Consider the following 24793-nt stretch of genomic DNA (forward strand, 5'->3'; position numbering starts at 1 on the left):
AATGGGTGAGAATCGTTTATCCGGCTTATGTTTGTTAGGTTTACATAGGAAAAAAATCGAAGAACTCGATTTAGCAGAAAAAGTGGTTGATGAATTTGGAAAAGATAAAACATAATTGCAATTTGTGTTCAATTAGTTGATGTGTAATGTAAAATAAATAAATAAGTAAATGTAAAATAAAGTATAATATAATACCTTTATAATTTGGTTATGATAATATTGTTTTTAAAATACACATTACACCTTAATAGTAGTAATTTTTATTTTTTATACAAATTAAGGCTGCCCCCCCCCCCTAGAATTTTTATCTGCGGGCGCCCTTGTGTGCACAGGCTACATACGGAAATGTTAATAAATTAGTTTAATCCAATTTTTAACTACAATAAAAATAGTTGAATATACAATATTAAATAGGCACAATCAATTGAACGTTACTAATTTAAACGTTCGATTAAAAAATAACAGTTAAATAATACACACGGCCGATAGTTACTTTCACTGTTAAAATGTACCAATCCAGCCTGAGATAATTAGATATTAAAAAATTTATTAAATGAAAAATCTAAATTGAATCTATTCTGTGATCTAAGAATCCAGTAATATTATTTCTGTTTGTCATTTTACGCTGTTTAAATTCCTGGATAAATAAAATCCTACTTTTGTACATTACTTGCACGGACTATTTGAAAACAGATTACCTACTCACTCGGGTCCCGGGAGTCGGGATATTAACACAAAAATAAACTAATAATGAGTCCACCGAAATCAGTGTAACATGTAAGTCGAGCAAAAATGATCGAAAATTGTATTTACCGTATTAAATTTTAAAATATTTTATCTATTTTAAACACTTCACGTCATCTATACCTCAAAAATTCCTCGCACGGCAGAAAATGACATCTGAAAAGTCGGTAAAACGCCAATAATACGTTTTGCATTGTCGCCCCACATTAATAATCATTTTTTATTGTCTTGTCATTTTTGGCTGCTTAAGTTTCCGGATTAATAAAATGTGGACGTTTGACTTGTACGTTTTTATTATTATATCTTTATTGAAAATCCTCATCTCAATGCTTATAAATACCGGGCAAGTTTCGCGAACTTCCATAGTAATTAGTATGTTTTTCATCTGATTCTTTCGATCTAAATTATAAAATACAAACTAATGAGAAATTAGTGTAGGTATTAGAATATAGTATTCAGTATTTAGATTTAGAATCTATGGTTTGAGTTTTTACACTAGTTTAAACTTTAGTAATAGCCTAGTAGTGTTCTCATCTACGAGTAACCTAAGGTATCGGCGTATTTGCCAATTGGCATTTAGCATGAAAATTAAAAACGCTGACGGCGGACTGGTCACTGGTGAGTAGTGACGATGTCGTATAAACAGTGTAGACAACCCTGCGAAAAACTAGTAAGTGTGCACAGGCTACATGCGGAAATGTTAAATAGTTTGTTAAAAAATTGTTTGTTACAATAATAAATAATTAAAAACACATTAGGTACGATCGCGATCAATTTTAACGTCGCTAATTCAAACGTTCAATAGAAAAATAATAATTAAATGCGACGCTACGGTTTTTGACACATTAAAGCGACCAAAACAACGTTTGTTACTTGCACTGTTAAAATGTACCGGTCCAGTAATAATATTTCTGTCTTGTCATTTTACGCCGCTGAAGTCCCCGGATAAGTAAAATAGTAGACTTTTGTACGTTTTCATTATCATATTTCAGGTGAAAATTAGATCAGCCGACTTCCTCAATCCTTATTAATATCGTGCATGTTTCACGAACTTCCATAGTAAGTTTTTTCACAAATTCTCTCAAATCCTCAAGTAATTTCTACATAACGATTACTGATGTATATTTTTTGATAGATTTCAATGGCAAAAATTAAATTGCTAGTGTACATAGTGGTGCTGTTGGTGCATTTAACATTAGGCGAAGAAGTTTCAGTTGAAGACGCATCTGTAAGTAAAAATGATTTTTCATTTTAAGTTATTTTTAAGATCAATAATATGGATTTGTGTGGTTATAGGATGATGTGACTATTGAATCGGTACCATACTTTCGTCCGACAACAGAAAAAAGAGGCGTGTACCTAGCCGAGCATTTCGATGATGTATCAACTTTGAACAATAAATGGGTGAAATCTAATTCAAAAAAACCAGACGTTGATGAAGATTTGGCACAATATGATGGTAATTATATAATGGGCATAAATTTACTTAACCAGACACCTTTTCTTGCAATTTTTTTACCATCTTGTAGTATTTTGTACGCTGAATACGAATCTGAAGTCAAAAATCAACAGACTCCTTAGTTCCAAAGTTATAGCTACTTAAAATTCACATATTTTCGCGTGTAAAATAATATGTGGCGGGCGGCGGCTGTAGCCACAGATGCCTGCCATGGCACCATACATTTGACGGCGACATAAGGATAGGTTAGGTACCGCTCTGACGCTTTCAGAACAGTAGGTTAGGTTAATTTAGTCCTTTAGGCAAGCTATTTTTTCCTTTGGGAGTAAGGGCGTGATCCCCCATCCAACGAGTTCCAAAGGGACTCGAGTCGGCTCACATTGGGAATTGTTTTATATAGTTAAAACTTTCTAACTTAAAGCTTTAATACTCAAGACAATATATTGTTGTTAAATACAATATTCATAATATTATAATAATAGCGCGCACTTCAAGTTCCTAAAAAAAAAATATTAGTTGAAAAAACAGCGATAACAAAAATACTCTGAAATGATAAATATCTCATAATAACTATAGCATAATCCCTTGTTTAAAGTTCTGAAAATATTAAAAAAAATAATTGCATAGATCAAAAATTATTGAACCCAGACGTGAAAGTATCCCAGGTATGCAGGGCTGCCACTAAGTCACCTTATTAACTAAAAGTCAACTTTTTTCAGTAATAGACACTAAAAGTCACTTTTTACTTTGTAATATATATATTTATTTGTAGTCGGTGGGAATTTTTGTTTTGTATAATATGTTATATTATAAAGAGGTACTGATAGTGTTAGTATTTTATTAATTTCAATCATGAGAACGGAGCTCGATAAACTGGTCCTAATCTAATCACCTTAAATGCCGGACTTTATCAGTTCTTGTTATACCACCACGAATATTATGTTTTTAAATCTTTTTTATTATTTCCATTCTTTTAATAAATAATATGCCCAATTAAATACTTATTTAATGATCTAAACAAATAATCACTAAATGAATTTGTTATAATTTAATTTATAAATTTTTCTTATATGTTAAATATATGTGAATATATAAAATTATTACAATTTTAATTAAAAAATATAGGTCACTTTTAAAAATGTTTGAGTCACTTATGCAACTATTTTAAATCTTAAACTCTAGTGGCAACCCTGAGATATGTAGAAATTTACCCCGGGCAAAGGCAAAAGAATTTGTTTTTTTTTTTTTTAGGATTATCAGAATTTTAAGGAATTATACTTTAACATTTATGAGGTATTTATCATTTCAGAGTATTTTTTATCGCTGTTCATTTTGAAGGGAACAATTTTTTTTTATTATTATTGAAATAGCCGGTTTTTGAGGATTTTTTCTAGAACAATTTTGAAAGCAGATTTAGACTTGCCGTGAAAAAAACAAATCAAATGTTGTTGGTTTAATTCTTTGGAAAAAACCCACCCTAAATTTGGCAGAATAGTGTTATGTTAGTACGCCTGATCCATAATCTGTTAATTGTAACTTACTTCTTCTTTGCTGGGACAGCTGTGATTATTTGAGTATTAGATAATATTATATCTGGAAAAATATGTGATCTAACAGTTCTCATCAGCTCATAATAAGGATTATTTCAAAATTATTTCAATGATTTTTGTCTTGTTAGTATATGGTGATATTAATATTTTTAGATATTTATTATCCATTCATAGGGTCATTGTTTTGTTTTTATTTTATTTTTTAAATAAATCTTGTTTTGTTGTTTTTTTTAAAAATCATTTTCTACTAGCTGTTCTACCAGTAGTGTATGTTATTGTATTAAAGACCCATATTGTGTCCAGAGTGTAAAAACTCTAAGTTCGGACCTTGCCTTTTAAATTAAAACTACAACCCCTTAACACTTTAACTGCCAAGATAAATAACTAAACTAAGATCGCCGGCATTACCCATGGCAGTTAATGTGTTAATAACTAAAAATTTGCAAAGTTTTAAATATCATTTAAATTCATTCCAACTATTAAATAAAAATAATATAATAATTTAATAGAAATACATTTTACAGACAACATCAACTATACTAGAGATTTTTGCAATGTATGTACTTTTGTTTGTACTTATAAAATACATCTATTGTTGTAGTATTGTGATATTTTGTATATTATATAAAATATTTATTTTTAATTTTAAATATATTTTTTTAGATTTTGAATTAAAAACCTATGTGAGTAACACAATAATAATATATTACTATAATATATAATGTATTATTATGAAATATTATATCTAATTAAATGAATTATGAACCTATTTACATGCATAATTAATCATTAGTAGACAACTATTATTATAATTTAATATTTAATAATGTTTAAACATGGGCATTTTTTTAAAAACTTATTTTAATAATATTTTATTAAATAAAAACTTAAAATTAAAACTAAATTTTATTTTTATTTATACAAAAAAAAATTGTAATTAATTTTTTATTTCACCTACACAATAATATATTTAAAATATGTTATTATTTTCAAATAATAATTTTTTTTTTAAGTAAAAAATGTCCAGGTTTTATAATCACTGATAGCGTTTTTAAATAGATATATTTTGTTGTTTGAACATTTAGCAGGACTTAGGTATCTAAGAGGCAAACGTCAATAAAAAAAATGTTATTAACCATGTTTGCAATCCAACTAGCATAAACTACTATAACTAGCACAAATAAACTATTCAAAAATGCTGAAAAAAAATTTGATTATTTTAATGCTTATTCAAGTTTATGTTTTTAGGTAAATGGAATATTGAAGAATTAGAAAGATTCTCATTGAACGGCGATAAAGGTCTAGTTTTAGTGTCTGAGAGTCGTCATGCCGCTATTTCTTCCAAATTGGATAAACCATTTAAATTTGATAATGGAAAAACTCTAGTCGTTCAATACGAAGTGGCATTTCAAAAGCCGCATACATGTGGTGGAGCATATCTTAAATTATTGACTGAAGGCCCAGCTACTAAAGATTTAACTCAGTTTAATGATAAAACGCCTTATTCAATCATGTTTGGTCCTGACAAGTGTGGACCGACTTCTAAAGTACATTTCATAATTAGACACAAAAATCCTAAAAATAATACCATAACAGAAAAACACTGCCTTAAACTCAAAACGGAAGAAACTATATTCACTGATCATCAACCCCATTTATTCACATTGGTTGTCAAGCCAGATAATTCATACTCATTTTATTTAAATCGAGAGGTAGGTCAAAACATGTATAAAATGAAATTAATCAACCATAAATTTTTGGTTAGTAAAAAGATAATTGTGTTTTAGTTACAATACGAAGGCGACATCTTGTCAGATGAAGACTTTGATCCCACAATCAATCCACCTAAAGAAATAATTGACAAAAATGATGTGAAACCTGAAGATTGGGACGAACGAGCTAAGATACCTGATGAAAGTGCTGTGAAACCTGATGACTGGGATGAAAGTGAACCTGAAAGTATTCCCGATGAATCAGCATCAATGCCAGATGATTGGTTAGAAGATGAATCTACTCACATACCTGACACTGTAGCAGTTAAACCAACAGATTGGTAAGAACCATAAAATCAAAATGACACAATAATAAACATGTTTTGTCATTAAACAATTGAATTGAGTTATTGAACAGCTGTTTTGAAAGTAATTTTATCATTTTAGTTTTAATAATTTATGGGAACTTATGACCTCTGTTAATATGCTCAGTTTCCAATATGCCTCGACCCTACTGCACTGACTTCTTTTAACTTTTCGACAATATTTTTAAAAATTTTTTATATATTGATACACATTTTTCCTCTTTAGATTATGCTTATATAAGGTACTCACTAAATAAAACTAGGCAAATAAAAAAATGTATAATGTTAAAAACTAATGTTGTTTTTATAATTCAATATATTTGTAATTTTGAAAATTGACTAATTGTCAGGTTTTCTTTTAAGGGATAATGATATGGATGGTGAGTGGGAAGCACCTTTAATCAACAATCCAAAGTGTGAAGATCGTTCAGGATGTGGGCCCTGGTCAAGACCGCTTATGAAAAATCCCAAGTACAAGGGAAAATGGAAACAACCTTTTATAGATAATCCTAATTATCGCGGAAAATGGTCTCCAAGACTAATACCAAACCCTGATTATTTTAATGATCCGACTCCATTAAAATCATCACCTATTGTAAGTAAACTCATTTACTTAGCTGATTAAATATTTTATTTTAATTTGTAATTTAATTTGTTCTAGGGTGCTGTTGGCTTTGAGTTATGGTCTATTTCAGATAAAATTTATTTTGATAATATAATAATAACAGATAACGAAGGAATTGCCGAAGAATGGGCAGAGAAAACTTGGTCACTAAAAAAGAAGAATTTATCTCGTGAATCGGTAAAATGTTTCTTATTATTGACTATACTTCAGATATAACTATTAGTTTTAATATTTTGGATCAATTAATGTCTAATAATCTAATGTTCCAACAACATTATAGCGTTCATTCTGGGGCAGAATTCTCAAGAATGTGAATTATAAGCCGGGATTATGGTTATGTTATGCAATTTATTGTTCTATACCCGTGATTGCTTACATATCATATTTAATACAAAGGTTTAGGAAGGTAGAGACTAAGTAGTATTAGTAGAAGTATACTAGAAGGTACCCAACCTTATCCTTTCTCAAAATATCTCATTATTCAGATGAATAATTATTATTAAATATCTCATTATTCAGGTGTTAAGTTATTAAAAAACTCATAATTAGGAAATATTAATGAGACATTCCAAAATAGGGAATGTGTAATAATAATATTACCTAAACAAGAAATGTAGTAGCAAACTTCTTTATTACTATTGTTGTCAAGAACCAGTTTTGGTATACTTTTTTTAGCTAAAAAAAACCAAGGTTTTAATATTAACATTTATTTTCTTATGATTAGGAGAGTGCGTTTGGAGCTGTTTTGAGATACACCAATGAAAACCCCTGGTTATGGGCAATTTATGTAGTTATAGTAGCTATAGTTGTTGTTTTATTAGTTATAAACTGCACTTCATCAAAGGTAATGTAGAATTCACGTTGTGTACCTATTTTAACATAAAATTGTTTTCAAATATCTCACTATGATATTTTTGTTTGTAAAGGATAAACCTACATCCGATGAGTCTAGAAAAAAAACTGATGAACCCGTTCCAGATATTGAAGAAGAAATGGATGATGATGAAGCAGTCGATACTAAAGAAGAGGACGAAATAGACAACAAAAGTTCTGATGCCGAGGAAAATGTAAGATTTAAATGATAAAATTAAACATACTGAAGTATATTGTGCGCATCTAATGTATCTATTCATCTAACATTATTTGAATGCGATACAATTTGACGTGTGTGACATATTCTGCGCCAAAAAATAATTTTTTTAATTTATGACAAGCTGTCCCGACCCGGCGTTGCCCGAGATTTAATTTGCCAAGGCTGAGTAAGATAACTACAAATAAGATTTTAAAAAAGTCAGTTCTTGCTATTTGGCTCGCTATTTGCATTAACATGAGTAGTTGCGCATTGTATAATTTACAACAGTACTATATAAATGTAGTAATAATCGTAAATCCGATTAATTTGTATTAAATATTAATGCATTTACTGTACCTTTAACCTTAATTCAATGATAGGCTGTAATAAAATAAAATTAATAAAAACAGTATATACCCGGGGTGGCCACTAACCTTAATTTTGGGAGCCGCAAATTTATAAAGCTAATTCGAAGCGAGCCACATTGTTAAGCGATGTTTATAAAATGAAGTAATGAACATTTATTAATTTTACTCTAAGCTTGGTTTCAAGAGCCGCACAAAACTGATTTAAGAGCCTCATGCGGCTCACGAGCCTCATTGTGGCCACCTGATATATACACTCAAAACACAAATAAAGATAACAATCCATGGTATAATAGAAATTTAGATCTAATGCTATCCATTTTTTTTTTGCTCTTAAAAAAATAATTTTATAATAATAAATAAAACAAAATTTTGGTTATGAATAAATATGATTTTCTCACTGGGAAAATCAAGACATATATATAATGGCAGTACATAGTTTTACTTTAAAAACAGTCTAATATTTTATTACATGAATAGTTTTACACATTATTTTCGTTTTTGTTTTTAGAGTGCGGTGGAAAATGAGCAAGCTAGTGGAGACCAGCTGCCATCTTCACCGAGAAAACGCAAAACTAGAAAAGACTGAATCTGCCCATGGCTTCCCTTCCCACCCCTTGTAGCTTCAAATGTATTGTTTGTATTCCTACATTATGTGTATTTGTTTACTTCCCATTTAAACATTAGTCGTTATGTTATATATAATAAAATCCACATATTATACAGGTTTATTTAAAATATTGTATATTGGTATATGAATGGTACACAACACTTTTTTGAAATTGCATTATATTAAACACTTTTAATAGACTTTTGCTTGAATAGAAACTAAATTGCTTTAAATTAGGTATAACTAATTTTATACTCTATATTACTATACAAAATATATTTATAAACCTGATTTGACATAATAACTAGTTTTTTGATTTTTAAGAATTATTGTTTGTATAATATTATATACTTCTGTCACTAATGCAAACTAATGAAAAAATGTACATCTAGTTTTAAAATGTATTAAATGTGATGAACTATACTTTTTTATTACTATATTGAGAAACAATATCTTTTTCATTAAAGTATAATCCATACAGAGACGGTATTATTTATGGGAATTAATTCAAATATTTACAACTGGTTATAATCTCTCTTGACCTAGATTGATAATAGTTTGATTAATTCCAATTATATTTATACACTTAAAATAAAACTGTTAAGTTACTTTAAATTTAACATGCCCTACGAAAAAAGTGATTTTGCCTCGTATTATTGGACTTTAAGATAAAAAAAAATTGTTTAAAATAGGAAAACTTTGCATATGGCTTTGATTTTCAAAAACTATATATATATATATGGTTATAAGAGTTTGAATGTAAAATGTTGTAAAGTTTTTTTTCTGATAATGTAATGAAAACTGTAAAAAGTCATCCTTTGTCAAGAAAAAAACATCCAAATCTGATTTCTCTACCAGCCGATAACACATTCTTCACCTCTAAAACGGCTTAAGTACTAATAAAGAAAAAAATTGGTCGTCCAAATAAATGTGGACGCTGTTTACGTCATAATCTGACAGAAATGCTAGACATAATTTTTATTAAGTCATAGCTACAGAAATTATGTAAAAAAACAAAATTGATGACAAACTATAAATCTTAATTTTCTTTCAACTATAGTACAAAGTGGTATTCTGGGTATTATAACTAATCACTATACATTTTCTTTTAAACAGTTATTGTTTAATAATGAATATTTGTATTATTTAATTGATTTATCAAACTGAAAGTAGGTAACATAAAGATTAAAAAAATATTTTTATGATTAATAAAAATAGTAATATTGATTAAATGAAACATGAATATGTTTAAATGTAATTAAATAAAAAATTGGTTTTATATAAATCACCTGTAATTCTTGATTCTAGTAATATACAAAATTAAATATTTAACCTAAAATAGAATGAAATGTTGTGCCGGTATAACCCACTGATGATGTACTCTGATCTAAAAATGTAATATATAACCTGAAAGATGAGAATTAATTACAAATAAGGATACAATATGTTATTAATTAGATAGAAATATATTACCGATTTCCAGGTATGCCCAACTCTTTTTCTAACAACGGATAAAGAGCAGCGGCATGTTTTTTGTTTTCTTCTACTCCTAGTCGACCAATACTCATTAATGTAGCAGTTCCACAAGGTGCATCTTTTCCTTCCCACACCATTAACTGATCAGGCACAACATTAACAACAACATACTGTAAAAAATAAAATAATATTGTGTAATAAAAACAATACATAGTATTAAAAATGTAATTCAAATTCAAGTTAAATAAAAAAAATAGCTTACAGATTCCGGTTTCCCCAGTGTTGTTGCTACAGTTTTCGAGATTTTTTTCAACACATCAGGAGTCACTTTAGACTTTGGTATATTTGTTTCCAAACGAAAAACAGGCATATTTAAAAACAAATTGAATAACTTGTTTTAACGTTAAAAATTAGTACTGCTAGTCAAATAGCGTGTGATGTTAGACTAATTCGATAGGAGAGAAATCTACGGTCTTATATGACTTAAATAGTTAATAGTTTCTAACCTTTTGACTTGAATTTTATCTTTATATAGCCAATTACTGTTAATTTCACTTGCACACCAAATGTAATAATTATGTGCTTTATAGCGATAAGCTAAGAGCTACTTGAACGTTTAAACAACACTACAAACGTGAAACAACCAAAGGAAAATTTAAAAAAACTGTGGCAATAAAATGCTATACATGCAAGTACCGTGGTTATCAAAATGTGATAACATTTTTATGGATGGCTGTTGTTTTCTCGAGATACTCGACAGCCATATTAATTTTGTTTTTCATAAATTTAATTTAAACATAGCTACTCATATTTTTTATTATTGGCTAAATAATAATCGTAGACAGTTTTTTTTACATATTTAATACAATGAGAACTATATCTAAGTTCTCTCGTCAGCTTTTTTTTATATAATTAACCCAACATTCACAATTTATAATTTAATTCTGACATCTTTTTACTTTTTAAGTTCTTATATTTCAGGTAAAATGTATGTTTTTTAAAAAACCCGACGAGACATCTTAGTTCTCCTATTTTAACCGTATTAAATTTTATATTTTTTCTATTTCTCTTTGACATACACGCTTTTCAATAAAAATGTTTTTACGATTTAATAAAATCCACTGGAGAACAACAATCATGTATGCTCATTTAAAGCATTCAAACATTTTTAGGACTGAGAAAATAGCTTTACTTATCAATGACACCGGACACGAAACCTAATCCCACCGCACTTTAACCAGTAATCATGATGTAATTAAATTTAAAAAACAGGCATGCTCACTGAATTAATTCCATTGACTTGGAATAATAATAATACTTATTGATCAATTTAATCAAACTTATTGTCAGAATGTGTTTTTTTCTATTAAAAATTTCAAAACCAATACCTCTAAAAATTCAACAATATAACTATGGATACAAATTACACTACGATTAAATGACTAAGGCACCCATCACATACAGAATAGGTATAAATCTAGTTTACCAGGCACTCTATTTTTGCGATATTTTTTTTTAATCGACAGTTCTTTTAATGCTGATTACGAATCTGCAAGAATTTTTTTACGGACGTACTTGGTTTGGTAGTTAATGAACGGTTTGGTGTACAATTGTTGTGAAAAAGTGTACAATTTTTGTCAAAACAAACAAACCTATTAGAAATAAATAATCAGTTGATTAATCTACACCAAAAACGTTTGTTTTGAAAAACTACACCTGATCACACCCCTTAAACAACCCTAATTAGAGTACACTTTTTTTCCAAAACGAACAAAGCAAATGTGAAATTTGTGGATTTATATTTCATAATTAAACCACCTTAGGTATGCCGTATGGTTTACAGCTCTGTTATCATACATTTTTACTTTTTATCACCGCCCATATTGTTGTCTTATCACTTGCATGCTATGGCTATCGGCAATCGGCATGTATTAACCAATTATTACTCAATGGGATTAATTCAAAATATTTTACAGTCAAAAACTCAATGACATATTTTGTGTAACCAATAATTAGTAAATTAATCAAATAAATAAATGATTCAAATTGTGCTGCAGTATTTTAAGTATATATTTGTTTATAGAAATTAGGTGCTAATAGTAATAAGGAAATAGCAATGCCTAACACCGAAGAAATATCTACTAAGGCCCAAGAAGATGCGTTAAATAAATTTGTTAATCGCATCTTTAGTAATGATCCCTTTCGAGAGAAAATAATGATGCCAACTGTAATGGGACGACCAGTAATGAAAAGTCTAGAAGAGAAAACTTTAGATTCTATTACAGAAAGTTGTATATTTAAATCTGTGCTCAGCGGTGTAATGGGTAAATTTTAACATAATTTAAATTATTAACAAAATAATATGATGAACACATCGTATACATTTTTCTACAAATCAAAATAGTTTTACAAAGAATATATAATTATTTTGTAAATAAATTATTTAATAAGCAAATTTGAAAATTTACATTCAGCTTAATAATTTATTATTTATAGATTTGTTTTTATAAAACTTGAAAACAAATATTTATTATAATTCCCTCATATTGGCAGTTACATTTTAGTTGACAAAATAAGCATGCTGACATTCAATCACCTAATAACTAGTTGTTTTTTCCAAAATGTTCACTCTAGACCAGGGAAAGGTCCTTTTATCTTAAAATAAAGATTTTTAAAAAAAACACTTTTTCCATAAATACTTAAATTTAAATTTCTATAGGTTTTGCTCTCGGAGGAGCTATTGGTCTTTTTACATCAAGTGTAAACCCACCTATTAAAGCACCCGGTCAACAAGAAACCGTTAGAGAAATATTACGTGAAATGAAAACGTCATCACTTGGATATGCAAAAAATTTTGCTTTACTAGGAGCTGTATTTTCTGGTATAGAATGCACAGTAGAGACTGTAAGTATGCAAATTAAAATAGACATTAACATGTACAATCTAACTAAAATAAGCCACAATTTGTAATTTATTTTATAGTTACAATTTTCCCAAAACCTAGATTTATTTGAGAATTATTTTATATTATAAAAAAATTTAACTTCTAATGTTCAACTAAAAAACTGAAGGTTGTATACGTTTAAAGACATTTTAAAATAATAAAAGTATAAAAGACATTAATTTGTCCCATTTTGCTGATTTTCGGATATATCCACGTTAGTATTTTTAGGTCGACGTTTCGAACTTTGAGTATAGCCATGACAGCGGTACAGTCGTGACCACAACAGCCTGATGATGAACTCTGCAATGAGTTCGAAACGTCGACCTAAAAATACTAACGTGGATATATCCGAAAATCAGCAAAATGGAATTTCAATCCACGAAAGCTTAACGCATTCACATTAATTTGTGTCTTGATATTAAATTATACCTCTAGTTAGAGAACTTATAATTTGTTCATATGTGTTGATCGTGTTATATTTTTGACAATTTTAATTAAATTAATGAACAACTTTTTGATTTATTCTATACTAATTATACAGAACATGAATTATGTACCTTTTATAATTAATAATTAAAAATAGTTGCTTAAATTAAATATATAATTTATATAATGTATATTAATATATTATAGTATAGAGGTCAATCCGATTGGAAGAATGGTACTTATGCAGGCGGTATTACTGGAGGCCTGATAGGATTTAGAGGTAAAAATTAGTACATAATTTAAAAAATAGTATTTATTTATTTTAAAACAATTTTTATAGCTGGAGCCAAAGCAGGTTTGCTTGGAGCTTTGGGATTTGCAACCTTTTCTACAGCAATAGATTATTACATGCGAAATTCGTCTTAATTCTGTTAATTTTCATATGATTTGTTGTAAATAGATTGTAAGTAGTAAATGTTTATAAATTAAAACTATGTTTAAAAATGTTGTAAACATTTAAAGGAAGTGTTGATCTATTTTTTTTATGCACATTTTGTTTTAATATCCTAAAAAAGTTATTATCCGTGCAAAAAATGATATTCTATTTGTTACATTAATCTTACAATTAGTTAAAAAAGATAACAAATTTTAAACATTTGACATTTCTTTTTATTTACATATTTAATCAGATGTTATACAAAAAATCTAAAATCATACTTACAAATGGCTATAGCTAAATTATATTAAAACGAGTTTGTGATATAATACAGAATTAAAATATACATATTTAATTAATGAAACCTAAATTTCAAGTACATACATTAATAAAAATACTAAAAGTACATTAATGCATTATCATTAAATTGTGTTACTCTATAAATCATAAAGTTGTACTGTGATTTTCTCTAAAAATAAAATAAATAAATAAATTAGATTAACTCTATATAATGGAGATTGAAAAGTGTAAAACATAATTATTAGAGTACCAAAAATAATATTATAATACATTTTAATTACAACGTTCACTTAGGGCCTGCTCGAAGTACAGATGGACTGAAAGATTGCCTGGGCTACAATTTTGAGTAAAAAATTAGTTTTAGACTAAAATAATTGTTGTATAATTGTGCAAAAATAAATATTTTTTTGGTATAGTTTGAAATTTAGTTGCTGATTTTTAAGGGCTTTGTAAAGTTTAGGGTGTTTAACCCAACACTTTACCCCTCTTGTAATTGTTATGATTTCAAATGGTGTAATAATGGCTTGAGCAAGCCCTGCAGACATTTAAGTCGTATTGAGTAATATTTACATGGATAAAATTATTTTTTAATAAATATGTTTTATTATTTATGTGATTAAAACATTTATAGTTAATAGTTCTTACCTTCTGGATTGTTCCAGCTTAGCTTTCTCAAATTTAACATCATTCAATTGTCTTTTCAACAAGCTTATTTCATGTTCGCAAGCAGCTACTTCAGAACGAGCATTCATTAATTCAGTTTTGGTTTTTTCTCTACAACACACATACGAAGATTTATTATAAAATTTCAGTTCACTAGTCTGACTCATATAAGTTTTTGACAAGCCGCCTAAGAACTGGCAACTAATGTAAGGCTAATATTGATTTGAGTGCAAAAGCATACTATGTGATTTATCTATGTATGTTTAATTTTAGGTTAAGTGTGAAACAATATTTCTTAACCCCGTGTATATAACTTAGGCTTAAAATGTGTTATCCAACAATTTTAAGGAAAACTATTTCCTATTTTCTTATAGAATTATTTCTTATTACACAGCAGAAATTATGTAAATGTAATGTAATATTATGTAACTAACTAACTATGGACTTACAATAATTCTGTAAGAGTTTTTGATTTTTGTTGACTCTCTTCCAATTTTTCTGTTAAATCATTTTTAATAATAGTAAGTTCCATACATTCTTGTCTTGAATCAGTTAATACCGTTTCCAGAGTGGCTATTTTCGAACGTTCTCTTTCTAACTGAGTGTTAACAAATGACAGTTCACTAGTAAGGCGTAGGCGTTCCTCTTCGGCTTTATGCTGCAGTTGTTCTGTATGACAAAGACGCTCATTAAGAGTCATCTTAGCTGAATCTACAGTTGAGCATATGTTCCGACAAGCAACTAAATCTTGTTCTAGTTTAATAATACGATCATTTCCAATAGTCAATTGAGATTCTAACGATACAACTTGATGAGTTAATTCTGAAATCTAAAAAAAAACAAATAAACTAAAATTAATATAAAATACATTTTTTATAACACTGTTTCACCTGCGTTTCAAAGCTAGATATAAGCTCTTCTTTGTCCAAAAGTTTACGCTCTAAATCAGACACTTGGTGCTCTTTTTCTCTAAGCAGAGTCTTGGATGATCTTGCTTCACTTTCTAAACTATGATTATTGCTCTCTAGTTGTGTTGCTTCACAGTTGAGATGCTTGAACTGGTCTAATATTTCATCTCTTTCAGATTCTTTAAGCTCAAGCATCTCTTCTATACGTCTTATTTCTAATACATATACTTGTAATTGCATTTTTAAATCTTCCGTTTGTTTTTTTGATGATTCTAATTCTGAACGCAGACCTTTGTTATCCTGCATTACCATATCTAAATCGTTCTGTAATCTTCTGAAAAAAAAAATAATGAGAAGTAGTTAAACTTACAGTTTGTAATGTTAATAAATTATTATTTGTATGTTTTACATACTTTTTTTCTTTTTCTCGGCTACCAGTGTTACTTTCAGCAATTTTGTATTCCATTTTAATATTTGAAAGTTCAGATTTTAAACGATCACACATTTTTTCGCTCTCTGCTTGAGAATACAAAGCATTTCTAAAAAAAAAAAAATGAGATAGTTAAAACTTACAATTTTGGTCAAAATACTTGTTATTACCCAATTTTTTTAGAAGCATCGTTAAGTTTAGAGTGCAAAGAGGCAATTTCTTGTTCTTTATCCATAACCAATCCATCAAGGAAGGCGATACGCTTGGTTTTCTTTTCCAATTCAGTCTTGTAAAAATAATAACATGCCATTTATTAAACTTATCTTATTTTTCAATTATATAATTTTTTTTTTTACTATATAAAAGGCAATTAATTGTCTGTATGTTTGCCAAGGACTTATGAGCGGAATGTGCTATTAATGAACTTATTAACTTAAATCTCACACGACACTTACTATCTGGCCTAAACCTAATAACTTTGGTTTCACATAGATTCTATAAAAAACAAATTTGTTTTGTACAATCACATAGATTAGAATGATGTTAAATATTTGTTAATAATGTTAAGAAAGAGGCATATTCAAAGACTACATATTGAATTGGACGATACATCTCATTGTCATAGATAACGGCAAATGCATTTACTACAAAACCGCAAAAAAACTGTTTAAAAGTGTTTATAATTTATCATTTTTAAGTAAGTGAACTTAAAATTCTATACCATACGGTTACTGGACGTTCGAAAATATACCAAGTTAAATTTAAAATTCACAATAATTTATACTGTGTATTGAAAAAAAAAATACAGAAAATAATATTCTTGTATATAGTAGATGAACTATAATTTCGCAAGTATCTTGTCTTATTTATAGACATACTGGTGATCGGTCACTTAGAACCCTTAATAATAATCGTATGAAAGCTAATAAATACAAGTAGTATTTATACAGGGTATTTAGAACATCAATGTTGCACTCTATGGGGCCAAACTCAATGAGAGATGCTAAAAAGATGTTATAAAATATTTTCTCAAAAATTTAAGTACATCTTGTCTATGTATAAATAACTAAAAAGTATTTGTATAACATTTTATTAAATTTTACTTACTACTAACGTTTCATGACGATGATCAGTTACAGCAATAGAATCATGATACATATGCTTCTCTTGTTTTTCATTCATCAACCTATCATTAAGCGTATTATTTAAATGTTTTAGTTCTTCTATTCGTTTATGTGCTCTTTCTAGCTGTTCTTCAATAGCGTTCTGTGCAAATTGTGTGGATTGCAATGCACGTTCAAGTCGATCCTGAGAACATCTAAATTTATTTGTTAAATAGTGGTCAAAAACTGAAATATAATTTTTCATTACTTTTGATCATCAATGATAGCTTTATGTCTTTTCAATTCAGTTTTCATATGAGTAATGTCTCTTACATATTTTTCTGCTTCGCGCTGCTTATTGGCACTTTCCCATGTGAGTGAACGTTGTTTTTCAATCAACTGATGTTTTTCGTTTTCTAAACGTTTAACATACTCACGTTCGTTGTACTCATTACTTTCAACAGAATCTCTAGTTTTCTAAATAAACATAAAATGAATCCCAATACATATTCATTAAAATTATATTAATTTATTAGTGAACTCTACAACTAACTTTTAACTGGTTACTTAAGAACTGTATTTCTTTTTTTAGGCAAATTATCTCTTCTGTACATTCGTCCTTTTCTCTTCGAAGTTGTAAAGTAAATTTTTTTTCCGATGTATCCTGTGTTTCTCTTTGCATATCTTCAATTTTCTTATTTAAATCAATTATCTAATCATTCATTAATACATGCTTCTATATATTCAACTTTAAAGCTATCAATTTGTAAACCAATTAAAAATACTTGATTACGATGTTGTCTCTTTAAACAGTTTATTTCGTAAAGATGTTCATCACGCTCTGCTCGTAGTTTACTAATAGTAATTTCTAAATCATTTATCCTCTTATTATGTGGCGAAGAATCTCTTTGAGATTTTACTGCTTTTTCAGATTTCGTCTCGTAATCTTTTCGTTCTAAATTAAAACAACATTAAGTTTTTTAATAATTTAATTCAACAATTTAAGTTATTAAATAATTTATGGTTAAATTAGTTTCAAGCAAAATACTTTTTAATATGTTAACAAAGTTAAGTTTGATAAAACAAAAAAAAAACCGTAACTAAATGGTACGCGTATTGTATAAGTTTACTTGATTTGTTTAGATCCTGTTCAAGTTTTATTAATTTTTGGGCTTGTAAATGTTTTTCTTCGGACAGCTTTTCAATTTCAGACATTAAATCATTTTCTATAATATACAATATAAAAATAAATATGAAGTTTTACTGTTAAAAACTAAAAATATGTTTTAATTTTACCAATATTTTTTGAGTCATTTATTTTATCTATTAATTGTTTTTGATCGTCTAAAATAGTCTTAATTTTTTTTTCATACTCGGTTTTTTCAGATTCTAAAATATGTATTTTTTTTTTCAAATCTTCTAAACACATATTGTTTTCCATAATAATACTAGAGTCCTTGTAACAATTAAAAAAAAAGCTTTCTATTAATACAATTGAACATTTACCAATTAGCTTTATATTAAATTAATAGTAGAAATTAAAAAATATATATACTTACTCTTTCACAATGACAATGTTTAGCAAGATATTCATTCAGAGTATGCTGAAGTGACTTTTTTTCTTCAGACACTCTTGTTAAATGAAACATAGCTTCATTATGGTTAGCTAACGCTTCTATAAAATAAAAAGTTATAAAAAAACAGTCGAAAATGAATTGTTTAATTTAACTATAAGATAGATACCATCTAGCTGTCTTCTTAAAACTTCATTATCCGCTTTAATGTCTGTATACATATCATCACAGTTTTTAGATCTTATATTTTGGAATTTTGATGACTGTTAATTTATAATACATAGAAAAGTGATTAAAAAAACATACATATTTTATAGTTTAATTATGCAAATATTACCTTGCTCTTTTTCAAACGAGTTGTTTCTTTAATTAATTCTTCTACTTGGATTTTTAACATTTCATTTTCACTTTTTGTACAATCTTCTTGCATATTATCAATTTGTATTCTTGGTCGAAACCCTTTGTCTAAAATAAATAAATAAAAATAATTTAAGAAACCTTAAAAGAAGTTATAGGTAAGCAATATGTACTTTTTAATTCAATTTGTGGTACAAGAAACATGTTTCCTAGTTCTAGAAGCTTAGCATTTTTTGATACAGCTTCATTTTCTAAATCTATAATAAGTTGCTTAAGTTTCTGGTTTTCAATTTTTCCTTCATCATTTTCACATTGTAAATCCCCGATTTTGTTTTTGAGTACTAAAAATTAAATCATTTGATGTACATAAGTATAAATATTTAATTTGCCTTCTTTTAAATTCAAGCACATGCAAGGTTAGTGGAATACCAAGAATATTTGTATAAATTCTTTTCACTCTTAGTCTAGCATATTTGAAAATCAGAACTAAACCGTATATGAAATATGATACCTTACATTCTTAAATAAAAAATACGCCCTACTGGATTAAACTATTTTGTATTTAATGTTATTTTAGTTTGTAAAATTTACTCAGTAGGTATAAAATTAAACATACCTTTTCATTTTCACATAATTCATTGAGTTTTGTGTGTAGTTTTTTACATTCTTGAATAAGAGAGCAATTATCTCGTACATATGGTGTAGACTTTGCTTCCAAATTGCGAGCAACTTCTAATGAGTTTTGTGCTATATTTTTGTACTGTTTTAAACTATCCGTAGTGTGTAACAAATCTGCAACTAATTGACCTACAAGATCTGCAGAGTCTGGTGGCATATATTGTCGATAGCCAAGGGTATCTAATTGATACCTGATGGAATCATAATGTTCATTCTCTACATGCTCGTTCATGTTTCGTATATAGTTGTCAATTCAATTCAAATAACATAAAGATTACTTCGTTAGCTTAAAGAATGCTGATGCCATGTATACAATATTTGAACGTTTACAATATAAGAATAAGAGTAACGATTAAAAATTTAAATACACATTCCACTCAAAACATATTATTAGGCAATAAAATACATATATATATATATATATTTTACGTTATTGTTAAAAAAAATAATAAATTACATTTAACCCCGATCAGTAAAGTTCAAGAATACCGTATTGCCAAAGCAACTAACAATAATTAGAAGTTGTCAGTTGACTGTTGACTAATAATAATTAATATCACTAGTTAGTAGTTTGTATATTTTACTGAACAGACTTTTGATAAAAAAAAACCTCAAAGTAAATAAAAATAACGGCCATTTTTTAAAATGTGATAAGAGTAGATGGCAGATACTGTCACCTGTGGTAAAGATACATTGAGTCCACCTTGCATTGAGTATAATCTCTTCTCTATGATCTATCTCTACAGCTGTGGCATATTTTTTCTACCAAACCGGCCGGTGGCCAGCCGCTAGTGTAGACTGTTGACCATAAAAAAGATATTTAAGTGGACTGTGGGCATAAATTAAACGTTACTAGTTGTTGCGTACGGCGTACCTAGCACGATTATAAAGAACATTAAACAAGATTATATAAAGATTATAATCGTGGATACCACAGATTCCAATTTACGTATGTATACTTAATCTATGGATACACGCTGTAACGTGTATCACTATCCTCTACTATGGAATGCTTACAGGTTAACAAAAAATAAGAGAAAAATGCAATTATTGCGTAAGGCTATTTCATTACTAACTATTAACATAAAACATGAGAATAAGTGTAATAAAATTATGTAAGTTGGGTATGCTATGGAACTAAAGTTATACATATTTGAGCTCATAAGTACGGTTAGTCACATATTAATGTACAAATTAACAAGAGTAACTATCTTAAAGAGAAAAAAAATACAACTACTAAGGCATATGGCCAACTCACGTGACAGGCATAGATTAATTACATATTTAATCTATGTAATAGGTGTCAGGGACCTGAATTTTTAAGTGGTAAGATTGCCGCGAATATGGTGAAAGCAATGAGACTGACGAAGACAGTAATAAAAGCAAAGTGAAGACTCACCACAGTGGTAGTAGTCAGTAGAGAAGACTGCTGAACCAAAGTATGGTGGACAAACACCTGTCACACTACAATGCGAATTGCAGGCACCATAAGCGATAATATTAGTGCGGACTGCCCAAAATATGCGTAGGGTAAATTTGGCCGGCACTGCGATCGGCAGACAGCAAAGCAATCGAGGGGGTTAATCTAATTTTATCGATTGCTGATATAGGTAATTATCGAGTATTAGTATAATAATACCCAACACATGTATTATTTAATCCTCAACCTTAGAAGATCTCCTAAGGTGATATACATGTGAAAAATGGGGTTATCTTATGTAGAGTAATATCACACAATACATATTCATTATTCTGTATAATTACTCTTACTTTATAGTAATATTACTCTATGGTATATCTGTTGGAAATTAAATGCAATTACGTAATGCTTAATTTTGGCAATATTTAAAAGTATATACTATTATTTTACGCAATTAAGTGTTTAACAAAATATTTAACTTTATAGTATTTTTCAGGGTAAGTTAATAAACTACATTTAAGTTTTTTTAACAAAGTTTTTATTTCATAGTTTAAAAAAAATAACATAATTATCACAGTACAATATTTTTTTTTATATATATACTTTCGAGTAATAAATACTAAAGCATTAATGTGCAGATATCGCAGGAGTAGGTTTAGGAACCCGCTTTTTAGGTGGTATCAAGTGGTGGGGGAGTTCCGTTGGTATATCTGATCCTTCCAGTTTTATTTTAATTAAATACATGGCTAATGAGAATTCGTCTGCATCTAAGAGACCGTCCTCATCAATATCGGCTAACTTCCATACTTTGGACAACACAGAATTAGGTAGTTTGGTTTTGAGCATTTCATCTTTAGCCGCTAAAATAATGGGAAAGTTAATGCTGTTTAGTGTTTTAAATATACATTTTCAACAGTATAATCATAGTGATGTGTCTTAGGTTCAACATTAGGTAACCCTTTGTTAGGCAGGTAATCTACAGTGTTAGACCAGTTACTCTGTGACTTGGGTACACCAGTCTCACCTTTAAATAATTTGGTTACACTTTAATAGTGTAACTAAAAATCAGTTGACTAACAAAGGGTTAAGAATTGTAGTTTTTCATCACATAAATTTATACTATGTGTAATTTTACAATATTTAATTTACCTGTCCTAATCACTTTTCCATTGATTTTTTCTAGTCTTTCAAATATTTCATCAAACGGTTTTCTATGATATTCTACAACCCAACCATCCCCAAACTTTCCTTCGTTAATACCTATAGTTTTTGCGTTAAAAGGTGTAGCGATATCATTATTGTTGGGAATTACATTACCTAAAAAATAACAAATACTTAGAATAAAAATATTAGGCATAGGTTGAACAATATGATACACAAGACTTACTAAAGACTTCCACATCATTCACTGTCATTTCAATGTCCATTCCATCTAATAAATTTTCCGCACGATGAATTAATTTTTCATCCAAACTGTTAAAGGTAGTAAAATCTTTTTGTCTCAAAAGTGTCTAAATATATATAAAATTAGTTAAATATTAATTTAAAAGTATATTTTTTTCTTTGACTTGTATGAATAACCTTCATGTTGTCTATGTCTGGAAAATCACCCCAACTCAGATGTTTGTGTTTATTGATTATATCATTGTATATTTGCTCTAGGTTGTCGACTAGTTCACTTTGTCGATTTTCTTTGAACAAAATCCTGGCCATTAATGGCATACGTGACTTTAGTTCACTAACTATGTACGCATGTATCTAGATAAACATAAAATTCAATAATAATATTTACAGCTTTTTATTATAACTAGAAATTTGAGTAAATTATACATAACACATACAATTGCAGTTTTTGCTCTTTTTCCTATATAGTTTAATTTTGATATAACTGAATTATGTGGCAGTGATTTTATATCTTGGAACAAATCACTTTCTTCTTCACTAAACATGCTAAAATAAAAAGGAAAAATAAATTGTAATAAGTTGTTACAAGTAGAAAAAAGTGTTAATAATTTAAAACTTACTTTCTATTAACATCATTTTTATAAGGTTTGTCCCAAAATGAACCAACATAAACTCTGGGGACTTCTGGACAAATAATTGCTTTTCCTAGAGCCCACATTAAAGCACCATGAACTCTTAGCAAAGATCTCTCGCTGTAAAATACAATATAAATCAAAAATAGTATTTGTTTATGAATAATTTAGGTAAGATGCAAATTTTTTTTTTTTTTTATATATTAAGCATAAGTAAAAAATGTAAAAAATGTTGTAAATAATGTATAATGATATATAATTAATAACTGAAACTACATTAATTAGCTTACTCAATTGTATCAGCTTTGTTTAGAATAATTCTTAATTTGCTATCGTGGACTTTTAATACGTCTATAGCGGCTTTCAATTCATCAGATATATCCAGTTTATTAGCGTCAAAAGTGAGTATAATCATATCCGACCGACTGGCAAACCAGTTTAATGAATCATAAAAATTATATTCACGCTGTGCTCTTTGCTTTTCTCCTGATAATATACCAGGCGTATCCACAAAGCTTATTGATTTTAGAAGTGGAGTGTTCACAATGCCACAATGTAGTTTTTTTAAAAAGTTGTTGCCAAAACGAGATAGATCTTGGAACTGCTTGGTTGGGTCAGCCACGAGTGCATTTCCCGGTATGGATTGTTCTTTGTCACCACCCATGACTACCATGAATTTGTCTGTAGTAGGTTCAGGGCCAATTCGAATACCCGGATAATCTTTTTCAATGAGATATCTACAAAGGTACAATTAAAGATATTAAGTAGTCATTTCAGAAATTATTTATAATAAAAGAATACCAACCTTATCATTGAAGTTTTTCCAGTTGAATATTGACCAACAAATAACACCATTGGTTTGGCATCAAAATCTTGATCAGTCAAAAAAGGTTCATGGAACTCATTGTACAAATAACGTACTTCTAATGGAAGAAGTTTTGATTTGTAAATACTTTTAAGACTATCGATTGCAGTTTGATCTTTGAGGAAATTCCTAAAACATTACAATTGCAACATTAGTCATACGACTAAGAATACTAAATTGACAGCATAAACATACTGTAATAGTACAATTGCACTGTATTCTCATTGATAATACACCAAATAGTAGGTACAAACAAGCGAGTGCCTTTTTTAATTAAATGATATTATGTTATTATTTATATATTTAGCTACTAAAAATAAACTTTACCAGTAAAAAGATCTATGGACGATTTTGGCCAAAAACGGATTTTTATTCAGTGCAAAACAGCACCGAGCAAAACTATGAGGTAGTACATACATGATTTATTAAGGAAAGGTCAAAAACCACAGAAAAAAAATTAATTATAAAACATTATACTTTTAAAAAAATTTACAACCACACGAATCAAGTTCATTGACAAATAACAGTTGTAAATTGTGTTATCAAACTCATGTACAGAATAGCCTTGAGTGCGACGTTAGCCGGTGAGTGAAATTATAAATTGATAATAAATATCAGTAGCTATGGAAAACTGCTATCAAGACCATAGACCTATAAAGAAATTTATATCTTATA

At 28.4% G+C, this 24793-nt stretch overlaps 5 protein-coding genes across 11 annotated transcripts; 2 read left to right on the top strand and 3 right to left on the bottom strand.

The window, feature by feature from the left end:
• Positions 1-1097: 1097 nt before the first annotated feature.
• On the top strand, positions 1098-8800 carry LOC126846993 (calnexin). 3 transcript variants are annotated; one of them, XM_050586917.1, is made up of 10 exons: positions 1098-1109; positions 1880-1972; positions 2041-2203; positions 5002-5465; positions 5541-5806; positions 6194-6425; positions 6492-6632; positions 7180-7299; positions 7382-7522; positions 8404-8800. In XM_050586917.1, the coding sequence occupies exons 2-10, from the start codon at positions 1886-1888 to the stop codon at positions 8479-8481; spliced, it is 1692 nt and encodes a 563-aa protein (XP_050442874.1). In that variant the 5' UTR covers positions 1098-1109; positions 1880-1885; the 3' UTR covers positions 8482-8800. The 3 variants fall into 3 exon arrangements, with proteins under 3 accessions (XP_050442874.1, XP_050442881.1, XP_050442890.1); XM_050586933.1 differs by lacking the exon at positions 1098-1109 and adding an exon at positions 1758-1803 and having other exon boundaries at positions 8404-8799; XM_050586924.1 differs by lacking the exons at positions 1098-1109; positions 7180-7299; positions 7382-7522; positions 8404-8800 and adding exons at positions 1661-1803; positions 6736-7132.
• Positions 8801-9521: 721 nt separating this feature from the next.
• On the bottom strand, positions 9522-10660 carry LOC126847029 (macrophage migration inhibitory factor homolog). 2 transcript variants are annotated; one of them, XR_007686960.1, is made up of 4 exons: positions 10241-10660; positions 9976-10148; positions 9736-9909; positions 9522-9693 (listed from the first exon to the last, which is right to left on the bottom strand). XR_007686960.1 is itself a non-coding variant. In XM_050586997.1 (3 exons), exons 1-3 carry the CDS (start codon positions 10346-10348, stop codon positions 9831-9833), a joined length of 360 nt encoding a protein of 119 aa, XP_050442954.1. In that variant the 5' UTR covers positions 10349-10660; the 3' UTR covers positions 9522-9830. The 2 variants fall into 2 exon arrangements, 1 of the variants encoding a protein (XP_050442954.1); XM_050586997.1 differs by having other exon boundaries at positions 9522-9909.
• A 101-nt stretch (positions 10661-10761) lies between these two features.
• LOC126847018 (mitochondrial import inner membrane translocase subunit Tim22) lies at positions 10762-13873 on the top strand. Of its 3 annotated transcripts, none has more exons than XM_050586978.1 (5): positions 10762-10959; positions 12062-12302; positions 12698-12882; positions 13556-13628; positions 13689-13873. In XM_050586978.1, exons 2-5 carry the CDS (start codon positions 12095-12097, stop codon positions 13772-13774), a joined length of 552 nt encoding a protein of 183 aa, XP_050442935.1. In that variant the 5' UTR covers positions 10762-10959; positions 12062-12094; the 3' UTR covers positions 13775-13873. The 3 variants fall into 3 exon arrangements, with proteins under 3 accessions (XP_050442935.1, XP_050442927.1, XP_050442946.1); XM_050586970.1 differs by lacking the exon at positions 10762-10959 and adding an exon at positions 11872-11993; XM_050586989.1 differs by lacking the exon at positions 10762-10959 and adding an exon at positions 11956-11979.
• Positions 13874-14043: 170 nt separating this feature from the next.
• Positions 14044-20516, bottom strand: LOC126846968 (centrosomal protein of 135 kDa-like). Of its 2 annotated transcripts, none has more exons than XM_050586895.1 (17): positions 19737-20516; positions 19293-19462; positions 19100-19227; positions 18932-19025; positions 18748-18863; positions 18485-18644; positions 18319-18414; positions 17974-18143; positions 17742-17900; positions 17457-17665; positions 17193-17403; positions 16256-16371; positions 16069-16194; positions 15638-15989; positions 15197-15576; positions 14730-14858; positions 14044-14253 (listed from the first exon to the last, which is right to left on the bottom strand). In XM_050586895.1, the coding sequence occupies exons 1-17, from the start codon at positions 20027-20029 to the stop codon at positions 14229-14231; spliced, it is 2934 nt and encodes a 977-aa protein (XP_050442852.1). In that variant the 5' UTR covers positions 20030-20516; the 3' UTR covers positions 14044-14228. The 2 variants fall into 2 exon arrangements, with proteins under 2 accessions (XP_050442852.1, XP_050442844.1); XM_050586887.1 differs by having other exon boundaries at positions 19293-19458; positions 19733-20516.
• A 1246-nt stretch (positions 20517-21762) lies between these two features.
• LOC126847516 (EH domain-containing protein 3-like) lies at positions 21763-24656 on the bottom strand. The gene is made up of 9 exons (XM_050587813.1): positions 24446-24656; positions 24059-24247; positions 23544-23990; positions 23242-23373; positions 23059-23167; positions 22799-22975; positions 22605-22728; positions 22367-22534; positions 21763-22077 (listed from the first exon to the last, which is right to left on the bottom strand). Exons 1-9 carry the CDS (start codon positions 24535-24537, stop codon positions 21845-21847), a joined length of 1671 nt encoding a protein of 556 aa, XP_050443770.1. The 5' UTR covers positions 24538-24656; the 3' UTR covers positions 21763-21844.
• Positions 24657-24793: the final 137 nt, after the last annotated feature.

Source organism: Adelges cooleyi, unplaced genomic scaffold, assembly GCF_023614345.1.
Source record: "Adelges cooleyi isolate 19-005CV unplaced genomic scaffold, UGA_ACOO_1.1 ACOO_flye_CR_arks_rails_tigmint_CR_PRNA_108, whole genome shotgun sequence".
NCBI lineage: Eukaryota > Metazoa > Arthropoda > Insecta > Hemiptera > Adelgidae > Adelges > Adelges cooleyi.